General features: G+C 36.5%; 1 protein-coding gene across 6 annotated transcripts in view; it reads right to left on the minus strand.

The window, feature by feature from the left end:
• Positions 1-25,452, minus strand: part of CLEC16A (C-type lectin domain containing 16A) — a 217,043-nt gene extending 191,591 nt beyond the window's left edge. For 4 of the 6 annotated variants that reach the window (XM_051963155.1, XM_051963146.1, XM_051963162.1 and 1 more), the window contains exons 1-2: positions 25,226-25,448; positions 643-771 (exon numbers count right to left, since the gene is read on the minus strand). In XM_051963155.1, the coding sequence (XP_051819115.1) occupies positions 643-771; positions 25,226-25,302 (206 nt within the window). In that variant the 5' untranslated portion in view covers positions 25,303-25,448. Of the gene's footprint in view, positions 1-642; positions 772-25,225 lie in introns of all 6 variants that reach the window. The other 2 variants (XM_051963128.1, XM_051963173.1) reach the window with 2 other exon arrangements.
• Between the last annotated feature and the right edge of the window lie 1,425 nt (positions 25,453-26,877).

A 26,877-nucleotide genomic window follows, 5' to 3' on the forward strand; every position in this document is an offset into this window, starting at 1 on the left:
TTAGTTTATTCTTACATTTGTATTCTCCTAAGATGAGAAAATTTAGTTGTTATAATCCTTTCTTTAACAATCTTTCCACAAAGAATAACTTTTTCCAAGTTCTTTTTAAAGATCCTAAACAATTTCTTTTGAATATATAATATTTTTCTCTTAGCACCTAACATCACTATCAAACTGGTAGCATTTTAAAGGGATGTAGATTAGGATTTTACAAGTGTAATTTTGCCTTTCTCATTTAACTAAAGAGCTTGGTAAGCATATAAAATTTTTCAGACTATCCTTATTTCTCTTAAAGATAGCATTCAAATTAGTTTCATTTTAAATCTAAGTGGAAGAGGATTTTCTCACACCTTCGAAAAGATCATCAGACATTGTTTAGGAAATAAAATTATCCATGACTATACTGAGATTTCTGAAGGGGCAACAGTTTTAAATTTTTGATATGCTCTTTTTAAATTTACATATTAAATCTTTATATTATAACAACAATGACATGAGCAATATGTACATGCTATATGTATATGCATATATACATGCAAATATACAAAGAAAATCTAGACCTAACTCCTGATATCCCTAGGGACAATGTATTGTGTAAATTTTGAAAAATATTCAAAAGAAACAAAAAGTCAAAATTCTTACTCGAATACAGAGCTGTCATTCTGATCCCCCCAAATAAGAATCTCCGTGATGGAACGTATAGTCTCCACAAGCAAATTGCGATTTTGTTCTGTTACTGTGGTGTTTTTGGTCAAAACATGATACAAATATCTAAAAGGAAGGAAAAAAGAAAAGGCTTTATTCTTTATATTCAGCTATAATATTATTCCAGCAATAACACTACTGACTTGTGTGTCTCAGATAGCTTTGCTACACCTGCGTGTTTAAACACAATTCCTCACTAAGCATGGAATTCCTCAACAGACAACACAAAAGACTTTGATTAGAGGTTCCACAGTCCAGTCCCTTAGTTTAAAAAATAAGCAAAGTGATATTAAGAATAAAGTAACCTTCACAGGGTCATATTGGTCCTAAAGGCAGAAGAATCAAAGGTCTAACCTAAATCTTCTGATTTAATGTTCCATATGTTCCCATCTACTAAACCTCAACCTGGTTAATGCAAGCACTAGATACTTGGCCAAATAGTAATGCCACAATTTATTCCAATGGATTCTAAGTAACAAGTTTTCCAGAGATTTCTTCAGATATTAGAATGTTCCCAGCTGCTCTATTCTCTGAATTGAAAACCATACTAGGAGGAAATAGCTCTGGATACTGTCATCCTCATTGTCAGTGGAGTAAGAACATATAGTTTTAGAACTTCCTCAATTAGAAGTCCTCTACAAAAGTCCTATGCTAATGTTTCTTTTTGGTATGGAGGTAATCCTTGTTCCCCAAATAGAGCACAAGCTGGTACACCTTCAAGCTGGAACAGTTTTAAGTAATGACCCGACAAAGGTCTTTGACACTGACCCACCCATCTAAAACTGGGAAAATGGGTGTATCACCAGAAAGTGGGGGCCAGTTGATAAATAAGCAAGATTACATCAATTCATATGGTTTGTCCAGTATGGCACAGAAGGAAAACTACACTGGCAAGGGAGTATCCATGCTAATCAAACTAGGCTGCTTTGAAATATTGAAGTCTATAAAGTATAAATACGGTTCCACCTCTGTGAAAATAATCCTAAAGAGAATCAAACAGAATCACAGATCCAGAGCTGGGGCTGTCTCTCTGAGGGAAAAGACCTCAGAACACACACATACAAATTAATGCATTTGAACCACCTCATGAATCAAACATTTGAATTTCATTGTGTCTCAAAATAATATACTCATAATTTCACATCCATCCTCCATCTATAACTACATCACATGCATATTAAACTTTTAGATATAATGTTCAAAAGAAGAACTTCCCAGTTTGCCTTTTTTTTCCCCTTAACTTGTTTATTCCCTAAACAATAATGCTTCCTCTAATTTTAGAAGGAAATTTCTTTTTCAGATTTAAATGTTAATATATATTTTAGGACTACAAATATATATTAGTGCATTGCTAGATGCCTAAATCCTCTTGATTCCAGGGCCAGTGCTCTATCCTTTGAACCATCTAGCTGCCCCACTGGTTCCACTTTTACCATAAATTATATATGAGTGTGTGTGTGTGTGTGTGTGTATGTATGTATATATTTCAACATCAGAAAATATGAAAATCCAGCATTTAGGATACCCACACTTTATAGTAAGATTATAAAACCTGGAATTCAAAATCCAAATTTGTGACTTTTTATCTAAAAAATAATGATTAATCACAATGAAAATATATCAAATATATCAAAGAAAACTTTGATCATTTCTCCAAGTCGGGAAGCTTCAATACTATGCATAAATTTAAAATGCAAGGATCACAAAAATACATGCTAATAAACTCAGGAGTTGTCGATCAAAAATTCTACTTTGAAAACATCCTCAGTAAAGAAAACAAGGGTAGCTACAGACAGTTTAGTAATCACTCATTTAGTATTTCAGCTTAACAATAAACATGGTCCAGATCAACAAGCTCAAGATTATGTAATTGCCCATATCAATCAAATTGGTCTATCAATTTATTGGTTTTGATTTCTTCCACTAAAAGACAACGTAAAGGAGCATTCCATCTTGTAACATTTAACTCCAAAGCACTGGGTTAATATATGTGCCTATGAGGGAAAATTTTTGACTGCACATACAACAGTGATTTTTTTATACTTTCAAGTTTACAGATTTAAGTCATTAAAAGAGAAAATAGTATAAATTCAACAAAACCATGAAAATTTTATTAGTAAATATTAATATTCTTTAGGAATTTTCCATCTAATAAGTAAACTGAACAAGTAATACATCAAAAATTGGGAGAATCCACGCTTTCCTATTTTAAAAGAAACCCACAACACCAAACACCAGCATATAACATTCTATTATATTAAAATAGAATAAACACATGCATGTACACACAAACAGCTGCTGAAGCAATTTTCCTAAAACATTGGTCTCTTTCTGCTCCTCAACAGTTCTCTAGCTTTATTCTCTAGCTAGTTCTCTAGCACTATAAAGTGCTGAGTTTTTAATTCAGTATAGGTCAACTAGCACTCTACTAAATATATAATATGCTATGTATACACTCAAAATACAAAGAAGCAAATGACAATGTTAAGGAGCTCAGTTTAATGAGAGACAGCTTGCAAACAAGACTACAGAATTATTTTAAAATAATCCACAAAGAGAAGTCCCAAACTTTAAGGAGAATCTGGAAAGGTTTCTTGCAAAGGTGAGACCTTAGATATGCCTTAAAAGAAGCCAGGGAAATTAGGAAGCAGAGATGCAGAGCAAGAGTGTTTCAGGAAGATGACAGTAAACTTGCTCAAACTGACAGGTGAGTGGAGGATGAACTGGAATGGAGTGCAAAGAGGCAAGGAGACCAACAAAGCAAGCTTTTGCAATAGCACAGGCATAAAATGTTGTGAAGTCACAATATCTTTTCATTACTGATGCTCCCTTTCAACATCACTCCCTCTCCACCATACTGCAATCTAGCCAGGATGACTATTCCTCACACACAGTGCTGCTCTTTCTATTTCCTATGCCTTTGCCCTAACTATCCCACAATCCATACCTGAAATGCACTCCCCTTCTTATCTCTATTGCTTTGACTCCTCTATTTCCTCCAAAATTCAGTTCACCACTTTCTACATTGGAGTTCATAACTTTCAGTCATATGAACTTAAAAAAAGCCTCCAATAGTGGTTTTTCAATACAGTTCGTTTCTGCTAATATGATGAAAAAGGAAAATGAAAACTGTTGGAGGGAAGTAGGAAAATCGGGACACTGTACTGTAAGTGGAGTTATTAACTGATCCAATTATTCTGGAAAGCAATTTGGAACTATGCCCAAAGGGAAACCAAATTGTGCTTACTCTTTGTCCAATAATACCACACATCCTGAAAAAATCATAAAAAAGAAGAGAGAACCTATTTGTGCAAAATATTCTTAGTAGCTATTTTCTTCATGATGGCAAAGGATTGGAAATTGAAGGAATGCCCATCAACTGGGGAATAGCTGAACAAACTGTGGCATATGAATGTAATGGAATACACTAATGACTTCAGAAAAGCCTGCAAAGACCTGTATGAACTCTAATACAAAGTGAAATGAGTAGAATCAGGAAAACGTAATACACAGTATCAGCAACACTGCATGATAATCAACTATGAATGACTCAGCCCTCTTCAGTAACACAATAATCCAAGATAAGTACAAAGGACTCAGGAAGGAAAATGTTATCCACATCCAGCTAAAGAACCCATAGATTTTGAATGCAGAGAAAGGCACATTGTTTTCACTAATAGTATTTTTTTTCTCATTTTTTCCTTTTTAATATGTTTTTTCTTTCACAACTGTGACCAATATGGAAATATGTTTTACTGGTATCATAGGTATATAAACTATATCAAACTGCCTACCATCTTTGGAAGAAGGGAGGGTGAGGAAAAAAATTTGGAGCTCAAAATCCTGTAAAAATGAATGCTAAAAAAATTTTTATTGTAACTGAGGGAAAAATATTATTTAATTTAAAAATAAGATAAAAAACACTCAGCAATAAAACTGATTTCCTTTATATGCTTATGCATTTTATTTCATGCATTTAAAAAGAACAATCTTTCCCACGAACAACAAGATGAAGTACTAGACTTTCTCTCTGACCCCCTGGCTCTCCTCCAAAAAGCTCCTCCTACAGAGAAATTATGCACTAAAGAAAAAGCAACTTCAGTTGTCTCTATGCTAGGTCTAGAACAGTGGTTCTCAAACTTTTGTTTTCAGTATCTTTATCCTATTAAAAATTGAGGATCTCTCCAAAGCGGTTTTTGTTTATCTAGATTATATTTGTAGACATTTACCATATTGGAAATAAAAATTATTTTTGAATTTGTAGACCTTCTAATAGGGTTTCAGAGATCCCCAGAATTCTCTAGACCAGGGTCCTCAAACTTTTTAAATAGGGGGCCAGTTCACTGTCCCTCAGACTGTTGGAGGGCCAGACTACAGTAAAAACAAAAACTTTGTTTTGTGGGCCTTTAAATAAACTTCATAGCCCTGGGTGAGGGAGATAAATGTCCTCAGCTGCTGCATCTGGCTCGCAGTTTGAGGACCCCTGCTCTGTACCATCCTTTAAGAACCGCTGGTCTAGGACCTCCAGAATCCAAAATAAAGGTAAAAACAAGAAACTCATGAATTTTAGCTTCTTGATTCTAAGCTCACCGAGTATTTCTCTCCTATCTCCCAAATTACCTGCAGTCATTAGCAGATCTGAGGATACAAAGGTTTACAATAAATTCACTCCTCTTTTCCAGTGCTATAGCGACTTCACCTCCAGGCTGTAAAATTCTAGCACAATTCTAGCACAATTCTAGCACTACCAGTATTGTAAAGCCCTCAACTGCCAGAATGGACATTCCTAAAGTATTGCTGCAGGAGGCAAACAACCTTGTAGTTATCAGAAGAGCACTGTTTCTTTGGACAACTCCAGACAATAACATCAGTACAAAGGAAAAGAAGAGGGACAGGACGTGTGTGTGTGTGTGTGTGTGTGTGTGTGTGTGTGTGTGTAGGGAAAGGGAAGTAAGGTGTGTGTGTGTTTATGTGTGTAGGGAAAGGGAAGTGAGGTAGGGGTGTGTGTGTGGGGGGGGAGGGGGGAGTGTTGTGTGTGTGTGTAGGGAAAGGGAAGTAAGGTTTCCAGTTCTGGCCAAATAAGTCACTTGGGACACAAAGGACAACCACCTTTGTTGTTGAATTATAAATTGCCCAGCATAGGAGGAGGCCAAGATGCTCTGAGATGCAGTCCCCAAGGAAACCACTATCAGAGAGGCCAGAGTAAAAACTAAAAAGAGAAAAACTGGGGAAGGAAAGACTGAAATTACTAAAGAAGGAAAGAAGAAAATGCAAAGACCTTGAGAAAACATTAACATGTTATGTGACTTTATAAAATTTTTCTTTTATTTTTCAGGACTCTGAACCATTCATCTTGCAAATTTTGATCAACTAAGTCTGTCATAATATTAACTTTATCTGACCAAAATCTGAAATAAGGGGAGACTGATATTTCTTGGACAGAAGTCAAAGGGGATCAAAAGAATTTAATTAGATTAGTCAGGTTAAGTGACCTAAGAAGGATTTTGCACCAGATCCAGTCTTCTTGGTTATCTTGGTGATTTATAAATCTTCCTCTTCAATTAGCCTGTTTGGGAACCCTTTCCTCTCTCCCTTTCCCTCCTTCCCTCCCTCCTCTCATTCTGTCTCTCCCGCTTTCTCTCATTCTGTCTCTCCTTTCTTCTCTGTGTCTCTCTCTCCCTCCTTTCTCTTTCTCTCAAGCATTTTATTTTCAAAACATATGCATGAATAATTTTTCAACATTGATCCTTGAACCTTGTGTTTCAGATTTTCCCTTCCTTCCCCCACCCCTTTCCCTAGATGGCAAGCAATCCAATATATGTTATACATGTCAAAATATGTTAAATCCAATAACATTGATTATGTAAACATATTTATACAATTCTCTTGTTGCACAAGAAAAATCAGATCAAAAAGGAAAGTAAATGAGTAAGAAAACAACAAAAACAACAAAAAAAGTGAGACTGTTATGTTGTGATCCACATTCAGTTTCCAGTCCTCTCTCTGGGTGTAGATGGCTCTTCATCACAAGATCACTGGAACTGGCATCAGTCATCTCATTGTTGGGAACCTTTCAAATGTAGTTTAATCTATAACCTGACTTAAGACTACCTATATTGTTTGACAACATTTGTTTCTGTGGGGGATATATGAGATTATGATTGTGTTTAATTAAATTTTTTCAACTTTTATTACACTGAAGTATGGAATTAATGTAGCTATATTTTCTTTAACATTTATCTCCAAAGAGGAATGTATAAGATTACAATATGTAAATGATACAATCAAAGGTTCTGATAAAGGCCTCATTTCCAAAATATATAGAGAACTGACCCTAATCTATAAGAAATCAAACCATTCTCCAATTGATAAATGGTCAAAGGATATGAACAGACAATTCTCAGACGAAGAAATTGAAACTATTTATAGACATATGAAAATATGCTCCAAATCATTATTAATCAGAGAAATGCAAATTAAGACAACTCTGAGATACCACTACACACCTGTCAGATTGGCTAGAATGACAGGGAAAGATAATGGGGAATGTTGGAGGGGATGTGCGAAAACAGGGACACTGATACATTGTTGGTGGAATTGTGAACACATCCAGCCATTCTGGAGAGCAATTTGGAACTATGCTCAAAAAGTTATCAAGCTGTGCATACCCTTTGATCCAGCATTGTTTCTACTGGGCTTATACCCCAAAGAGATACTAAAGAAAGGAAAGGGACCTGTATGTGCCAAAATGTTTGTGGCAGCCCTGTTTGTAGTGGCTAGAAGCTGGAAAATTAAAGGATGTCCATCAATTGGAGAATGGTTGAGTAAATTGTGGTATATGAACGTTATGGAATATTATTGTTCTGTAAGGAACGACCAGCAGGATGAATACAGAGAGGACTGGCGAGACTTGCATGAACTGATGCTGAGTGAAATGAGCAGAACCAGGAGATCATTAGATACCCCAACAATGATACTGTTTGAGGATGTATTCTGATGGAAGTGGACCTCTTTGATAAAGAGAGCCTTAATTGATCAAAGATGGACAGAAGCAGCTACACCCAGAGAAAGAACACTGAAAATGAATATAAACTGCTTGCATTTATGTTTTTCCTCCCGGGTTATTTATACCTTCTGAATTCAATTCTCCCTGTGCAACAAGAAAACTGTTTGGTTCTGCACACATATATTGTATCTAGGATATACTGCAACCCATTCAACATGTAAAGGACTCTTGCCATCTGGGGGAAGGGGTGGAGGGAGGGAGGGGAAAAATCGGAACAGAAATGAATGCAAGGGATAATGCTGTAAAAAAATTACCCTGGCATGCGTTCTATCAATAAAAAATTATTAAAAAAAAAACAAACAAACAATATGTAAATGAATAACTTCTGTCATTCTGATATAATTTTTACTAAAAGAAACCTCATTCAAAGTTCAGGTTATCTTTTGAGATCTGAACCTATGGTTGGGCACAAAAATTAAACTTAGGTTTTTAACCTCTATAATTTCTACATTGTGGATGAATATATTTTTGGCATTAGTTAACCTACCACATGAACTCACAGAGAGAACTCAAATATATGGGAATGTGTCTCCCATAACTAACAAAAGGAAATATGGCCTCCAGATCTAGTAAATGAATTCAGGTATTCATGAATATTATAAGATAAAAAATTATTTAGTATTCGATAAAACAGAGCATCCTGTGAAATATAAAGAAAACATGGAACTAGAACACACTATTCCTGAATGGTTTAAAAGAGAAATGAGAATTATGAGAACAGAATTTATGGCCTGCATTCAAAAATAATTAGCAAAACTGAAAAAAAAAAAAAACTGGAATCTGCAATACATGTCTCACCAAAGAAACAAAAAAAAAAAAAAAAAGAATGCAAATATAAAGAAAGATAATTTAAAGGAAAAGGAAAAAAAAATTAAAAGAAAATATGCTCATTAAGCAAGCAAAAATACTGATCTGAAAGACAGAATGTACAGAAACAACCTAGGGATCAGAGATCTTCCAAAAAAAACACAAGATAATAAACCTTACCATCATACTGGATGTTAAGGAAATAATAGAAAATAAGAGTAATAAAAATAACACAAAAGAACTTTCCAGAAATTCTAAACACAGAAAATGAAATACCAAGTGAAAGGATTCACAGATCATCTTCAGGAAAATAACAAAGTCAATGCAATAAACTAAAAATGTATAGTAGCTAAATTAAACAATTAAAATTAAATTTAGAAACAAATTCTTCAAGACATCAGGAGAAAGACCTTCAAATCCAAAAGAAAATAAATTTTGATAACACAAGACTATTCTGCACCCACCATAAGACATAGTGGGGAATGGAATAATGTGTTCTAAAGAGCAAAGCTCAGGATGCTCAGGGTCACCTACTCTGCAAATCTGAACATAATCATACATGAAAAAGATGGACATTCAGTAGTTAAAAGCTGCCTGAAATATTTTTAAAAAGAAAACTAAAACTAGATCTTATTTGCTTTTCAAACACTGCAAACAATAGACACAGGAGGAATGAATGTAGCTTATCAGGGATAAGAGAGAAGAAACCAGTAAAAAATGTTTATCTAAATGTATACAAGAAAGTAACAGAGGTGGCCCTGGGGTATTATAGGAAGAACTCCGCCACAACCCTGCCAGAAGGTGAATCAATGTTCTTTCTTGAAACCACACACGAAAGAGGGGAAAGAAGTGAACAGGAAGCTGAAGAGAACTGTGATATGCTAGGATCAAATCAAGGACTAACAATGAGTAGGAGGAAAATGACTTCTGAGGCCTCAGAAAAAGAAGTTGTGAAGGAATGGATGAGGAGAAAAGGGAAGGACAAGAAAGGAAGAAGACTTTAATATGTTGGTGAAAGGGGGTTAAATGATGAATACTCCAAAGATGGTCTGTGAAGAGAGAAAAGGATCTTGCATTGGGTTTGACCTGGGAAATTTTGTGCTTGAAAATTCTACACGTCTTACCTCAAGAGGAAGGAAATTTAAAATCTTGGGGGAGTAACTGGCATCTGAGGGGAATGGGAGATCATGGATCCAAAGAGAATATATTGAGAAAAATGAGGAAAAAGATAACCTGAGGAGAATATAGAACAGATGAAGAGGATATAGAACAGAGGCAGGCAATCAGGGATGGGGTTAGGCAAGAGGCCAAAACATATCAACAATTAATAAATACATATATAAGAGAAGTAGTCTTTCCCCAAATCTTATAAATAAACAATTCTCAAAAGAATAGCAAAATATTCACAAAGAAAACACTAGTCAAAATAACCTGGGGATTTTGCCTCACACCTGATAATTGGCAAAAATGACAAAAATAGCGATAATCAATGTTGGGCAGTGGAGATTATGGAAAGATAGGCACACTGATACAATTGTTGCTAGAGCTATGAATGATACAACCATTTTGGAAAGCAATTTGGAATTATGAAAAAAAAGTGATTAAAATTTATATACTCATTTATACCCACAGAAAGTTATCAATAAGAAGAAAATTCCCATATACTCTACAATATTTATAGCATTTATAGCATAATATTTGATAACTTAAGAACTAGAAGCAAAGATGTCCATCAATTGGGGAATGATTAAATAAATAAACTATGGCACCTTCACATAATGGAATATTACTATGATGTAAAAGATGATGTATGTGATAAATACAGAGAAGCATAGAAAAATCTATATGAAATTATGCAGAAGCAAGAAAACAATATACAACAATGTAAACTAAAAGAATACCAAAAAATTCAAAAGAAAATATGACAAAATTATAATGCTAGAGCAGGATTCAAATAAGATATGAAGATACTCCTAATTCATTTTTAATGTGTTTAAGTAGTTGTGCTGATTTTTTCCCCTCTAAAAATACTATGTGTTACCTGTCAGACTGGCAAGAATGACAGGGAAAGATAATGCGGAATGTTGGAGGGGATGTAGGAAAACAGGGACACTAACACATTGTTGGTGGAATTGTAAATACATCCAACCATTCTGGAGAGCAATTTGGAACTATGCTCAAAAAGTTACCAAACTGTGCATACCCTTTGATCCAGTAGTGTTACTACTGGGCTTATATCCCAAAGAGATGCTAAAGAAGGGAAAGGGACCTGTATGTGCCAAAATGTTTGTGGCAGCCCTCTTTGTAGTGGCCAGAAACTGGAAACTGAGTAGATACCCATCGATTGGAGAATGGCTGAATAAATTGTGGTATATGAATATTATGGAATATTATTGTTCAGTAAGAAATGACCAACAGGATGATTTCAGAAAGGCCTGGAGAGATTTACATGAACTGATGCTGAGTGAAATGAGCAGGACCAGGAGATCATTATATATTCAACAACAATACTATATGATGATCAATTCTGATGGACCTGGCCATCTTCAGCAATGAGATGAACCCAATCAGTTCTAATGGAGCAGTAATGAACTGAACCAGCTACAGCCAGCGAAAGAACTCTGGGAGATGACTATGAACCACTACATAGAATTCCCAATCCCTATATTTCTGCCCACCTGAATTTTTTTATTTCTTTCACAGGCTAATTGTACAATATTTCAGAGGCCAATTCTTTTTGTACAGCAAAATAACGGTTTGAACATGTATACTTATTTTGCATTTAATTTATACTTTAATATATTTAACATGTATTTGTCATCCTACCATCTAGGGGAGGGGGTGGGGAGGAGGGGAAAAATTGGAACAAAAGGTTGGCAATTGTCAATGCTGTAAAATTACCCATGCATATAACTTGTAAATAAAAAGCAATACTTAAAAAAAATAATAAAATAAAATTAAAACAAAATACTATGTGTTACATGGAATGGTTCTCAGAAAGGGAAAGGAAGAATACTTGAGAAAACTATGATAATATGAAACCTATTCTAAACAAAATCAATTAAAAAATTATCTGAATAAAATGTTAAGTTTTTACACAATCAGAACCTAAGTAGGAAAAATTAGAGGAATGAATAGGGGGAAAAATATTTGCAATACAGAAAACTCTCTATATGAAAGTCAGCTATGTATAAATCAAGGGCATCTTTGAAGATGGTATTAGGAGAGGAAAAATAGATTTTCATGATTTCATGAGCAATATTCAACCATATTAGGTTATCATCTCATGATTCAGTGAAAGATATAATAACATCCCTTCGTGCTTATTGTTTGTTGTTGGAATCCTAGCGTTAACTCAACTTGAAACAAGGTGATAACTCAAGGGAGATGTTAGAATCCTAGTGTTAACTCAATGCAATTGATACAATGCTTGTGTTCACACCTTTACTCATGGGAGTTCACAAGTATGGGAGTTTCACAAAGTAAACTTTGTAACTTTGTGAATTCACACCTCCCTTGAAGCTCTTAGGGCCAGAGAGCATTCTGGGAAGAAACCCATAATCCCTCTCTCTCATATCCCACAATTTCTCTCTCTCGTATTCCACAATTCCTCTCTTTCATACATAAGAAACAGACAGAGGCTCTCGGAGAGAATTCAGCTGAATTACATGAAGAGTGGAGCTGAATTTAGATTGAGAGGGGAGTGTCAAGTGAGTTTAGCCAGAAGCCTTCTCTGAGGGTTCACTCTCCGAGTGAGGAGTTTTACTTTGGAACATTGACTGGGGTTGGAGAGGAGCACTCTGGGAGATTGAGAGCCAGAAGCCCTCTCTCAGAGGCAAGACAGATTCAACTTGGTGCTGGCTGGAGGCTGAAGAAAGCAGAGGCAGAAGCAAAGGACAAAGCTGCAAGAGCTCTTAGAACCAAGCAGAGAGATAGGCCTCAACTAACCGGGTTATTTTGGAAGGAGAAAATAAATGTTTGCATTTTTATCAGCTGGCTGCATTTTGGGTGATTATTACTCTTAACCGAAAGTAAGGCTGCCTCCAGAAAACCTCCTCGAGAAACCTGCTCTCACCCAGAGAGAACCATCATATTATATATTTTAAAGAAGAAAAAGAACACCACATTTTGGCGCCCAACATGGGGGGAAAATCCACAATCCCAGTCTCTGATACATAAGAAGAAAGCAGAGGCCCAATTGGAGAGAGATTCATTCCATTTTCCACTTGGCTGGCTGGTGGCAGAAGAGAGTTCAGGTGAATTACATTGGAGAGCACCACTCTGGGCCAGACACAGAGCACTCTGGGAGAGCCAGAAGAAGCCTTCTCTCAGATGCAAGAAAGATTCATTACAACTTTTACCTTGGTGCTGGCTGGAGACAGAGGCAGAAGCAAAGGACAAAGCTGCAAGAGCTCTTAGAACCAAGGAGAGAGAGAGAGAGGCCTCTAAGAAAACTAACCAGGCTATAGTGGAGACAATAAAAGATCTGAACTTTTATCACCTGGCTATGTTTGGGAACAAGAACACCAGCAGTTTGTTGATGATGAAAAGGCATTTGATTCAAATGCAATGCCTACACAACAAAAATATTACCTTTCCAGCTCTTTTCCAGCAAAGTGGCTTTCAAATATTAAGAGCATTCAAAACTTTTGACAAATCATTATTAATCAGAGAAATGCAAATTAAGACAACTCTGAGATACCACTACACACCTGTCAGATTGGCTAGAATGACAGGGAAAGATAATGGGGAATGTTGGAGGGGATGTGGGAAAACAGGGACACTGATACATTGTTGGTGGAATTGTGAACACATCCAGCCCTTCTGGAGAGCAATTTGGAACTATGCTCTAAAAGTTATCAAACTGTGCATACCCTTTGATCCAGCAGTGTTTCTACTGGGCTTATATCCCAAAGAGATACTAACGAAGGGAAAGGGACCTGTATGTGCCAAAATGTTTGTGGCAGCCGTGTTTGTAGTGGCTAGAAGCTGGAAAATGAATGGATGCCCATCAATTGGAGATGGAATATTATTGTTCTGTAAGGAATGACCAGCAGGATGAATACAGAAAGGACTGGCGAGACTTACATGAACTGATGCTAAGTGAAATGAGCAGAACCAGGAGATCATTATATACCGCAACAACGATACTGTTTGAGGATGTATTCTGATGGAAGTGGATCTCTTAGATATAGAGATCAATTAAGATCAAAGATGGACAGAAGCAGCTACACCCAGAGAAAGAATACTAGGAAATGAATATAAACTGCTTGCATTTTTGTTTTTCTTCCCGGATTATTTATACCTTCTGAATTCAATTCTCCCTGTGCAACAAGAAAACTGTTCGGTTCTGCACACATATATTGTATCTAGGATATACTGTAACCCATTCAACATGTAAAGGACTGCTTGCCATCTGGGGGAAGGGGTGGAGGGAGGGAGGGGAAAAATCGGAACAGAAGTGAATGCAAGGGATAATGCTATAAAAAATTACCCTGGCATGCATTCTATCAATAAAAAGTTATTAAAAAAAAAAACTTTTGGGAAGATCTAATGTTTAATGACACTGATGACGATAAACATGATATGAGGCAAAAAGGAGGGGAGCTGTATCTTCAGCAACAGTATTCACCACTGTGATGAAAGAAATGTAGGGCAGAAATCAGGGAAAGAAAGCATTCCCTATGGATGGTGAGACACCCGCCAGATGCTACTATTTGTAGATATCCTTGTGCTGACTCTATTGAAACCAAGGACACTGCCAAAACCTCCTAAAAGAAATCTATAATAATTCAAAGAAGTTTGACTCATCCATTCACACAGGAAATAATCAAAAAATGTTTATTAATATCTACTTAGGTACAGCTAGGGCAGGTCTGTGGCAAACTGGATTGAGTGGCAGTTCTGAGGTCAGGAAGACCTGAGTCTGGCCTCATACGATTTCTAGCTATGTCATTTAATCCTGTTTGCCTCAGTTTCCCCATCTGTAAAATAAGCTAGAAAAGGAAATGACAAAACTAAACATAACAGTATTTTTGCCAAGAAAACCTCAAATGGGGTTAGGAAATTTCAGACATGACTGAAATGACAACATCACCAATAAGCATCTGTGATGTACTAGGTACTTTGTTATGCACTAGAAATGGGATACAAGGAAAAGCAAAAGATAATCCCTGCTCTAATCTAATGGGAAAACAACACATAAAAGAGGTTAAAAAGATGAGGAGGGAAGGCTAGTGGCAAATGATGGCATGATGAAGAACTTCAACTGGTTGGGAAATTATGATCTGAAAGGAGTTCTCTTATGTACACACTCTTGCCCTCTCCAATCAGAGGGAGAAAGGGATCCCAGGGCAAGGGATATGGAGAAAGTATGAATTTATTGGAGACAAAGAAAAAGTTCAGGAGATTAGCTGGATAGGAAATAATGAAGTAGCTACACTGGGCACTCTCCTTAAAATGGAGGATTTGAGAGTTCTCTAATGCCCACCCTTCACCTCTCAAATCAAAGGGGGAGAAATGTCTCAGGCCAGGAAAAATCAAATACTCAAAAAAATTAAATACTCAAATTTCCAGATGCACTTGTATGGATATCCCATAAAGGTTATTCTACAGTATCTCTATTTGGGGCAGACAACACAAGATGAACAATGTTTTGGACTCAGAATTGAAAAGGAAAATGAGCTGATTGTTTTCAAGAAAATCATAGCTATTTTATTGACTTTTAAGCATCTCATGAAATGAAGACCTATCTTTTCAATACTAATATTTTATGGTATTACTGTATTGTAGAAAGAAAAGCTCCTAAGAGCTCCCAAGAACTAAAGTATCACACAGTAGACACAGCAAGAAAGCAATTACATATGGTAAATGAAAAATGATTGCAGCATATAACCAAAAACAACTCTGAAAGGCAGTGTGCTAAAGTTTATCATCCTGGAAATGAATATAAACTGCTTGCATTTATGTTTTTCCTCCTGGGTTATTTATACCTTCTGAATCCAATTCTCCCTGTGCAACAAGAAAACTGTTTGGTTCTGCACACATATATTGTATAGGATATACTGCAACCCATTCAACATGTAAAGGACTCTTGCCATCTCAGGGAAGGGGTGGAGGGAGGGAGGGGTAAAATCGGAACAGAAATGAAAGCAAGGGATAATGCTGTAAAAATTACCCTGGCATGCGTTCTATCAATAAAAAATAAATAAATAAATAAAGTTTATCATCAAGGAATTAAGAATATAGGAAGAAAAGATAGGTTAGTCAGATAGCAAGAGTAAGGAATGACTGATAGGAAGCTAGGATACATTAATTCCCTTCCCACATAGTAAAACAGTTCTCTGAGACACCAGTGGACCAGTGATGAACTTTTAGAAGAATTTGAAGAAATATCACAAGACAAGCAAGGCTTCATAGGTTGTCAATGGTAGTACTGAAGATAATTCCTGACTGTAGAGACATCCATTTGAGTATTTAATTATCTCCAGCACATAGAAATACCTAGTAAATGCTGGAAATCAATTCCTATCAAGCCTCTTTCCAAATCATACTAAGGAAATGAAATATTTAAGAAATACATGTCACTACCAAAAATCAATGATTTCCTTGTGGATCCTGAGAAAGAATGCCAGAGCTCTGCTATTTCATGTGAGACATGTGAGAAGAGATCATTCTTCAAATAATATGCTGCAATCTTCATTTAATAACCTTCCAAATAATGGCGCCTATAAGAAATTTAAAACTATAGGACGACAGTAGAATACAAAATTAAGTGTTTACATGCACTGCTTCTCCCTATGACTCATGCCTAAAAAATGTAAAAGTAGGTCAATGAGCAAGACTGGGCTTGGGACATCATTAAGCCTACAACTATCTGAATATATCTGTTATCTGTAGAACTATAATTTTTATGCCAAAGGAGGATACTGCCTTGTAGCAAATGTCACAAACAATGACACTGGGATATATATTGAAGTGACATAACCTCATTATTCAAATAATACCAGACAGCAAAGATTTTTTAAAATTATGTACTTTGGATTGTCTGTGCTAGGACAGCAAAGAATATAACACTGTGTCTACTGACAAGGTAATTAGAATCCAAATGAAGAGATTAAGACATAAAATTGAGCAAAACAGTATGTGATAAAAATGTTCATTGTAAAGTAGAGGCAAAAAGTTTAAAACATTGTAAGAAAAGAAAGGATCAAGATAAGTTGGAGTCACTGAACCATTTTTACAAAATAACCCAGGCACCGAAAGATGGTGAACATATGGCTAAACAGAGGGACATTTAATACAGGAAGAACGGCACTGAGTAAACTGAGCCAAGAGTTAAGGAACAGATGAATAGGGAGAATGAAATCAGATTATGTAGGGTCTAAAAAAGCTAAGCAAAGGGTTCACAGGATCATAGGATTTTAGGTTTAAAAAAGAGACCTTAGACATTAGATTAGATTAGAGATTATCAGTTAAGAAAACTGCATCAGATATATTAGAAATGCTAGCTTTGGCAATAAGAGTTGAGAAAAAGATTAAAGGAATAAGAATAGGCAATGAGGAAACCAAATTTTCACTCTTTGCTGATGATATAATGGTATACTTAGAGAACCCCAGAGACTCTACTAAAAAGTTATTAGAAACGATCCACACCTTTAGCAAAGTTGCAGGATACAAAATAAACCCACATAAATCATCAGCATTCTTATATATCACTAACAAAACCCAACAGTTAGAGTTACAAAGAGAAATTCAATTTAAAGTAACTACTGATTGTATAAAATATTTAGGAATCTATCTGCCAAGAGAAAATCAGAAACTTTATGAGCAAAACTACAAAACACTTTCCACACAAATTAAGTCTGATGTAACCAACCGGAAAAATATTAAATGTTCTTGGATTGGGCAAACAAATATAATAAAGATGACAATATACCTAAATTAATCTATTTATTTAGCACTATACCAATCAGAGTCCCAAAAAACTACTTTGATGAGCTAGAAAAAATAACAACAGATCAAAGCAGCACAGAATGGTGGGGCGGGCCATTTTCCAAGCAAATGCTAATAGAGTATTGTCCAATTGGTAATTAGCTTTATGTGCTTGCTTGTCCGAAACGCAGTGCATGAACTCAAGAGTTTCAACCCTTTACACATCTGCAAGAAACATCTGAGATTGCTGTGACCAACTTTTTACCTAAAATTTTAGGAAACTGTTGGATGTGGAGTTAAATAATTTATCTAATATCACTTAAGTTGTAAGTGGCAGAGTCAGGATTTAATTCAAGTCCTTGGATTGAATGCAAGAGTTCTTATATTGTACCAAACTGCATTGTCATTCCAAGTTATTTCTATTTTAATTGTAAATTAAAAAAAAAAACTTCAAATCAAAAAAAAAAAAAAAAAAAAGAAAAAATAACAACAAAGTTCATATGGAAAAACAAAAGGTCAAGAATTTCAAGGGAATTAATGAAAAAAAAAAATCAAATGAAGGTGGCCTAGTTGTACCAGATCTAAAATTATATTATAAAGCAGCAGTTACTAAAACCATCTGGTATTGGCTAAGAAACAGACTAGTTGATCAATGGAATAGGTTAGGTTCAAAGGACAAAACAGCCAATAGCTTTAATAATATAGTGTTTGACAAACCCAAAGATCCCAGTTTTTGGGATAGGAATGCATTATTTGACAAAAATTGCTGGGAAAATTGGAAATTAATATGGCAGAAATGAGGCATTGACCCACACTTAACACCGTACACCAAGATAAATGGGTTCATGACCTAGACATAAAGAATGAGATTATAAATAAACTGAAAGAGCATAGGATAGTTTACCTCTCAGACCTGTGGAAGAGGGAGGAATTTATGATCAAAGAAGAACTAGAGATCACTACTGACTACAAAATAGAAAATTTTGATTATAGTAAATTGAAAAGTTTTTGTACAAACAAAACAAATGCAGACAAGATTAGAAGGGAAATAATAAACTGGGAAAATATTTTTACAGTCAAAGGTTCTAATAAAGGCCTCATTTCCAAAATATATAGAGAATTGACTAATTTATAAGAAATCAAGCCATTCTCCAATTGATAAATGGTCAAAGGCTATGAACAGACAATTCTCAGACGAAGAAACTGAAACTATTTATAGACATATGAAAATATGCTCCAAATCATTATTAATCAGAAAAATGCAAATTAAGACAACTCTGAGATACCACTACACACCTGTCAGATTGGCTAGAATGACAGGGAAAGATAATGGGGAATGTTGGAGGGGATGTGGGAAAACAGGGACACTGATACATTGCTGGTGGAATTGTGAACACATCCAGCCATTCTGGAGAGCAATTTGGAACTATGCTCAAAAAGTTATCAAACTGTGCATACCCTTTGATCCAGTAGTGTTTCTACTGGGCTTATATCCCAAAGAGATACTAAAGAAGGGAAAGGGACCTGTATATGCCAAAATGTTTGTGGCAGCCCTGTTTGTAGTGGCTAGAAGCTGGAAAATGAATGGATGCCCATCAACTGGAGAATGGTTGAGTAAATTGTGGTATATGAATGTTATGGAATATTATTGTTCTGTAAGGAATGACCAGCAGGATGAATACAGAGAGGACTGACGAGACTTACATAAATTGATGCTAAGTGAAATGAACAGAACCAGGAGATCATTATATACCTCAACAACGATACTGTTTGAGGATGTATTCTGATGGAAGTGGATCTCTTCGATAAAGAGAGCTAATTCAGTTTCAATTGATCAAGGGTGGACAGAAGCAGCTATACCCAAAGAAAGAACACTGGGAAATGAATATAAACTGCTTGCATTTTTGTTTTTTTTCCCAGGTTATTTATACCTTCTGAATCCAATTCTCCCTGTGCAACAAGAAAACTGTTCGGTTCTGCACACATATATTGTATCTAGGATATACTGTAACCTATTTAACATGTAAAGGACTACTTGCCATCTGGGGGAGGCGGTGGAGGGAGGGAGGGTAAAAATCGGAACAGAAGTGAATGCAAGGAATAATGCTGTAAAAAATTACCCTGGCATGGGTTCTGTTAATAAAAAGTTATTAAAATTTAAAAAAAAGAAAAGAAAAAAGAAAAATAAAACTGCGTCAGAGAGGGGAAATAATTTACCCGTGGTCACACAGGTCATAAAAAGAAGCTTGTTATGGAAGGAAAAATCCTAGAATGAGAATCAAGAGTTCCTGAGTTCAAATCCCAATGGTGCTACTTACAGCCTCAAAGAATTCCAATGAAAAAGCATTTAAGTGCCTATTATATGCCAGGAACTGTGCTGGGCACTTGGGAAACAAAAACAGGAATGAAACAATCCTATTCTCAAGGACCTTCCATTCTAATGGCAGAGACAACTAGAGACATATAAATAAATGCCAAATAAATATAAAGAAAATAAATGCAAACGAGTCACTTGGCTTCTCCAAGCTTCAGTTTCCTTACCTACAGAATAAGGAGGTCAGATTAGATGAGCTTTAAACTACTTTTGAACTACAGATCTATGATTCAGAATTCACATTCAAGTCTTTTGACTCCAGTGTTCTTTCCACAACATTACAAATTTCAACTAGTTGTGGTAGACAACCAAAAATCATCATATGGCCTCAATAGAGGAGTAAAACCTAAAACATATATTTGAAGAAGATTAATCAGATTTAAGGTGATTTTAGAAGTAGAAGGGTCCTTAGGTTAAAGTCATCTATCTAATCCACATTCTCTGTCCATTAAAAAAAAAAAAAAACCTATTGAGATTTGCTTTATGTTACTTCATTTCCCAATAGATATCCTTATATCCCCGCTAAATCACAGAGCTGCTACCTATAACAAATTTAAAAATAAAAAGCAGAGAGTAAAAGTAGATCGACAAAACTGTATAGTGATCTACATTCATAGATGTATATAATGGAATAAGATATATTCTTATAACTCTCCATAGAAGTTAAACTTGGTCATTTTATTTATACAGTATTCCTGTATGAAGATGTATTCTGATGGAAGTGGATTTCTTTGACAAAAAGACCTAACTCAGTTCTAATTGATCAATGATGGACAGAAACAGCTACACCCAAAGAAAGAACACTGGGAAATGAATGTAAACTATTTGCATTTTTGTTTTTCTTCCCAGGTTATTTTTACTTTCTGAATCCAATTCTCCCTGTGCAGCAAGAGAACTGTTCGGTTCTGCATACATATATTGTATCTAGGATATACTGCAACATATTTAACATATATAGGACTGCTTGCCATCTAAAGGGGATGGAGGAGGGGAAAAATCGGAACAGAAGTGAGTGGAAGGAATAATGTTGTAAAAAAATTATCCTGGCATGGGTTCTGTCAATAAAAAGTTACTATAAAATAAATAAATAAAATTTAAAAATTAATAATTATACAGTATTCAATTTCAATTTTTTTTGTTATTCTTCATTCACATTATCACAGTCATTATGTTTGTTGTTTTCCTGATTCTGTTTTTTTCACTTTCTACTGGTTCATTTAAGTTTCCCAAGCCTCCCTATATGTTATATTTATCATTTCCCTGTTTAAAAATGTTATTGAAAAATATTTCCAAGAAATAAGTGATTTTATATTTAAACAATAGCTGACAATATCACTAAATATTACATTGAGTGTAACTGAGTGAGAGGTTTTGAAATTGAGCATGACCCAAAAGAAAAGTGTAATGGGCTGAGACTCGAGTTGATGCACTGAGGTCCCAAGCACTTGAGGCTAAATAGTAATTGGACAATACTCTATTAATATATATGCTTGGAGAAAGAATGGTCCCCACCCATTCTTTGTGCAAGTCCTGATGTGTTGTATAGGAAATGACGATTTTGGTGGGTGGAGGCAGGGGAGTAGAAAGGGAAGCAGAAAGAGAGACTGCTGGCTGGTTTCTTGACACAGCTGCTCGCATTGCTATTGCAACCACCCTTCACCTCCAATCTCCCTTCACCTGCAATACCCTTCACCTCTGCTGGCTGGCTTCCTGTCGCAGCTGCCCATATTGCTATCATAATCCCCCTTCACCTCAAAAAGAATAAAGATTGAAGATTTTTCCCTTAACCTGAATTCCTGACTCTAGCTGATTTTAAATACGCAGTCATCACAAAAAGGTACATCATATCTTGTGTATCATCTTACAGTTTACATGGAAATTCTTTATGAAGAATCAAAAGCCTATTTCTTATAGTATAGTAATATTCCAATTATATTCATATACCCACAACTTGAATAACCATTTCCCACATGACAGGTTCTCATTATTTTATTTTCTATTACAAAAGTAGGATATAAATTTTTTTTTTTTTATGTCTAGTTGACCTTTCTTGTTGCCTTTGAGCTTGGTTTTTATGCCCAGGGGTAAAACTTTGGATCAAAACAAAGAAAATTTTAGTCACTTTCTTAGAATAATTCCAAATTACACTGATACATCGTTAGTGGAATTGTGAATACATCCAACCATTCTGGAGAGCAATTTGGAACTATGCTCAAAAAGTTATCAAACTGTGCATATCCTTTGATCCAGCAGTGTTACTACTGGGCTTATATCCCAAAGACATCTTAAAGAAGGTAAAGGAATCTGTATGTGCAAGAATGTTTGTGGCAGCTCTCTTTGTAGTGACCAGAAACTGGAAACTGGGTGGATGCCCATCAATTGGAGAATGGCTGATTAAATTGTGGTATATGAATGTTATGGAATATTGTTGTTCTGTAAGAAATGACCAACAGGATGATTTCAGAAAGGCCTGGAGAGACTTACATGAACTGTTGCTGAATGAAATGAGCAGGACCAGGAGATCATTATATACTTCACAACAATACTATATGATGATCAATTCTGATGAAGTGGCCCTTTTCAACAATGAGATGAAACAAATCAGTTCCAATAGAGCAGTAATGAATTGAACCAGCTACACCCAGCGAAAGAACTCTGGGAAATGAGTATGAACAACTACATAGAATTCCCAATCCCTCTATTTTTGTCTTCCTGCATTTTTTATTTCCTTTACAGGTTAATTGTACACTATTTCAAAATCCGATTCTTTTTCTACAGCAAAATAACTGTATGGACATATATACATATATTGTATTTAACATATACTTTAACATATTTAACATGTATTGGTCAACCGGCCATCTGGGGGAGGGGGTGGGAGGAAGGAGGGGAAAAATTGGAACAAAAGGTTTTGCACTTGTCAATGCTGAAAAATTACTCATGCATTTATCTTGTAAATAAAAAGCTATAATAATAATTTAAAAAAGAATAATCCCAAACTACTTCCCAATGCACCAGTCCCTGTACTTTACAGGTAATGAAATTAAGACCAGAAAGATTAAATAACTCATTGAAGGAGACACAGCAAAGTAAAATCTGGGCAACTACTAGAATCCAGCTCTCCTGACTCCCAATGAATTCCTGTGCTAAATACTACAGATACAAAAACAAATAAGCAACACAATCTCTGTCCTCACAAAGTTCACCTTTTACTAAGAGAAGACAGCACATATAAATTAGAATTGGAAAGGAGCGATGGGGCAGGGATAGAATTGGGTAAGGTAATGTCAGCATCTCATGGAAGCTCTCAGGAAATATTCTGGATTTGGAATATGCAAAATAAGGGGAAAACTCATCAGTCAGACCCCTGGCTCAAGAGTACTAATTCAGGTGGGAAAGAAAGAGGTCAAAGTATATAAGCACCATAGCTCAGAGATTTCCAGGAAGTAGAAAATACATTTTACTTTCCCTTACATTTAATAATGATGTCCCAAGGATATAATGATGTCAGCATAATTTTCAAATATGCCAGATGTTGTTAGAATTGGGAAGGCAAGCAAAAAAGTAAGCCAGTTTGTTTGAAATTCCTATTAAAAAACTGAATGTGAATATTGTGTTTCAGTGGTAACCAATTTTACTAATAAAAGTAACAATGTATTGGCAAGCATCAGTTCTTTGCCATTATTCAAAGTAAAAATTGCTCATGGTATTTTGTAAATAATAACAGATCTCTGCGTATTGTTACTTCTTCCAACTACATAACTTAAATTAGATATGGCTATCTGAATTCTATTCAACTGATTTTATATGCTTCAGTACAATCTCTATAGTCCTAAAGAATGTTAAGAAGCAGTCCAAGAATTAAAGTTGCCCATCCTTATAGAAAACTAAAATTTTGACTAACAAGATCTTTTTATCTCTCATTAGGATTTTCAGTGAAGGGAGAGATAAACACAGAAAAAGTTTATTGACAGTATCACAAATGGCTGCTTCAATACTTCCTAAAGTCAAGACCAGCTAAAGAAAAAAAAAAAATAACAAAAAAAAACCACTTTTATTCCGTGCTCATTTGTTATGCAAGTATCATTTCTCAGATATCAGCTTATAATAATAGTCTAAGATTGAAAACAACTTCTTAGTTCCTTTAATCTGTAATACTGATTAATAGATCTAATTAATGATGAATGTGATAAAATAGCAACTGATGACACAAGAAAGCAGTTACTATAAGCATTTTCTGGGACACTTCCAGAAAATCTGAAGATCTTCACTGTCTTTCTCGATTCAGACACAATGAAAAAGTTCCTAACTTTGCACATAATTGATCCTGATTTCTCAGCATAGTAGAAAGAACCCTAGTATTGAAATCAGAATGTCTGATTTCGAGCTTGATGACTGCAGAGATTTTGGACAAGTCATTCTCTTCCCTGGGCCTCAGTTTCCACATCTATAAAGACTGGACCAGTTGATTACTAAGGTGTTTTTCACCACCTGATCCTCACTAAGGAGTCCAGTAAGCAAGCATTTATTAACCCCTTGGTATGTGCTACACATTGCTAAGATCTGGGGCCATGCAAAGAAAGGCAAAGAAACTGTCAAGGTTGAGCAAAGAGAAAAAGTCCACCAAAACTAAGCTGGAACAACAGAATGCGCATATGAGCAAGAAAACATCCAACAGGACTCTGGATTATGTTGGTCAAAAATCTGTAGGCACTGTAGAACAGACGAGAAAAAGACCAGCGGTGGCCGATGAGGACATCCGTTCCTCTTCATTTGTCTAAATTCCACCCTAACTCCTACTGCCCTTTTTTCCTTCTGAGATTCCTATTTTGAACCTCCTCTCCCCCCCCCCCCCCAATCCCCAAACTCTTTCCACTTCCACCGGACTAACATCCGGGATCAGCCTTCTTTTCAGAGATCGTTGCCATCCACACTCCATACTTTTCTTTCATTGCCCCTTTTCTCTACACACCCCTCTTGCATTCTTCCAAGTGCTCGCCCTCATCCCAAGAGACTTTTTCTCCTCTTTGGTCCCTCCCACCTTCCACCTCCCAGACATCGCCAGCTTCAGCGTGAAGATCCAGACACCCATCGACCCCAAGTCCTTGGACTTCGAGCCCCCATCTTTCTCCCTATACCATGGAGACGTTTCTCTCCCCCCTTCCACCTCATTCTTATTCCTGACCTCAGAGTACAGGTACTTGATCACTGGCCTCAGCCCCCTGCCGGCCTGATTCCCAAACTCGGTCTTGCTCTCCCCTCCTTCCACGCCCCACCTGGAGGCTTAAGCTCCTCTTCCCCGCCCCCAATAAGAAAGGCTCCCCCCTCCCCCAACTCACTTCAGGTGGTCCAAGGAGTGGATGCTGCGGGACTTCCCATGGCCCCCACCCACCCAGCTCCGCGAGCGACCAAACATTTCCGCGGGCCCCTTCCAGTAGCTTCCCCTCACGGCTTCATCCCGGGAGCCGCCGAAAACCTGCGGCAGCAGAAGCGGCAACGGCGGCGGCGGTGGCCGCAGACGAACCGCCAACCACCTTCCCCCCAAGCCTTACAGCCCGGTACTGACATTCAGTCCCGGAACCCGGCCAGTCGGCCCTCGCGCTTTACGGCTGCCGCCCAGAATGCCGGGAAGTGGAGTTCTTTCCAGGGGCCCCTGCGGCCGGGACTCGAGGAGGGCCACAGGCTAATTGTGTCCAAACTACAAATCCCGTCGTGCACAGCGCAAATCTCCGTTTGCTCCCCACCCCCAATCCTTATGCCTTTCAACCTCCTCCTAAGGGGGCGGATCTAAAGAGAAACCCCGCAACTTAATGCAGAGGAGAGAGAGAGGGGAGAGGGGAGGAAGAGTCATCCCCTGGGAGTGATGGATAATGATGTTGTTGTTAATAAATAATAATAAACTTTGAATTTACAAAGGATATTATCTTCCTTCGTCCCAAAAGTCCGGAGAATTCCGATAGTTAAAAACTCACTCTCCAAGGATTCTTTTTTTTTAAAATAAAATAATAAAGGTCAATATAGTGGAATAAAAAGAATTACAGTTTCGAAGTCAGACGATCCTCAAATCTGTCAACAAGCATTAAGTGTCTGCTATGTTTTAGACACTGATAAACGCTGGAGGCCTGGGTTCACTTAACCCTTCTGGGCCTCAGTTTCCTCCTCATCGGTAAAATTAGGGGCTTTGACAAGATGACCTTTAAAATCTCTTCCCACTCTTAAATTGTGCCCTTTTAATGTCCTGACCCAGTTTCTCTAATTGTCCTATTTAGTTACTCTGCCTCAGGTTATAACCTTTCCCTCTTAATGTTTGATGAGATAAAGGTTTTATATCTTTAGGCTATAATCATTACTTCTTAATGTTTGACAGGATAAAGGTCTCTCTGTTTTAGACATCATTAGAATTTTAGTAACCTCTCCGGGACCTCCCTCCATTATGTCATGGTAGGTGCCTCCCCTCATTAGGTTATCCCCATCCAGACACCTCCCCCAATATGTGGTTGTTCTTGTTACCTTATAAAAGAATCTTGTTATCCGATATTCAGGGCTGGATTCTTTGAGACATAGTCTGGTTTAGCCCTCGGACCAAACATGGATCATTTGGTCCCACTAAAATCTCTCCATTTAATAAACTATTAAATTGTTCTCTAATTTCTGTCTTGCTCAGTTTCTCCGACATTACAAATTCAGTGATCATAAGGCAAGATATTCACTTACAATGGAAAGCAGTTTAGTGTCAGGGAGAGTCTGCTGGTTTATAATGTTAGAAAACCTGATTTTGGATATCAGATTGGTATTTACTAGAGCTATGACCTTGGAGAACCTCTCTAGGCCTCATAGGAAAAAAAAAAAGTAGAGTGGGGAGAGGGAATTTATAATGTTTTGGGGAAAACCCTTGGTAAATAATAGCTGGCATTTATGCAGCATTCTAAGGTTTTCCAAAGTACATGCAAAAAATAATTTGATCCTTATAACAACTCTGAAATGGGCACTA

Source organism: Antechinus flavipes, chromosome 1 (genome assembly GCF_016432865.1).
Source record: "Antechinus flavipes isolate AdamAnt ecotype Samford, QLD, Australia chromosome 1, AdamAnt_v2, whole genome shotgun sequence".
NCBI lineage: Eukaryota > Metazoa > Chordata > Mammalia > Dasyuromorphia > Dasyuridae > Antechinus > Antechinus flavipes.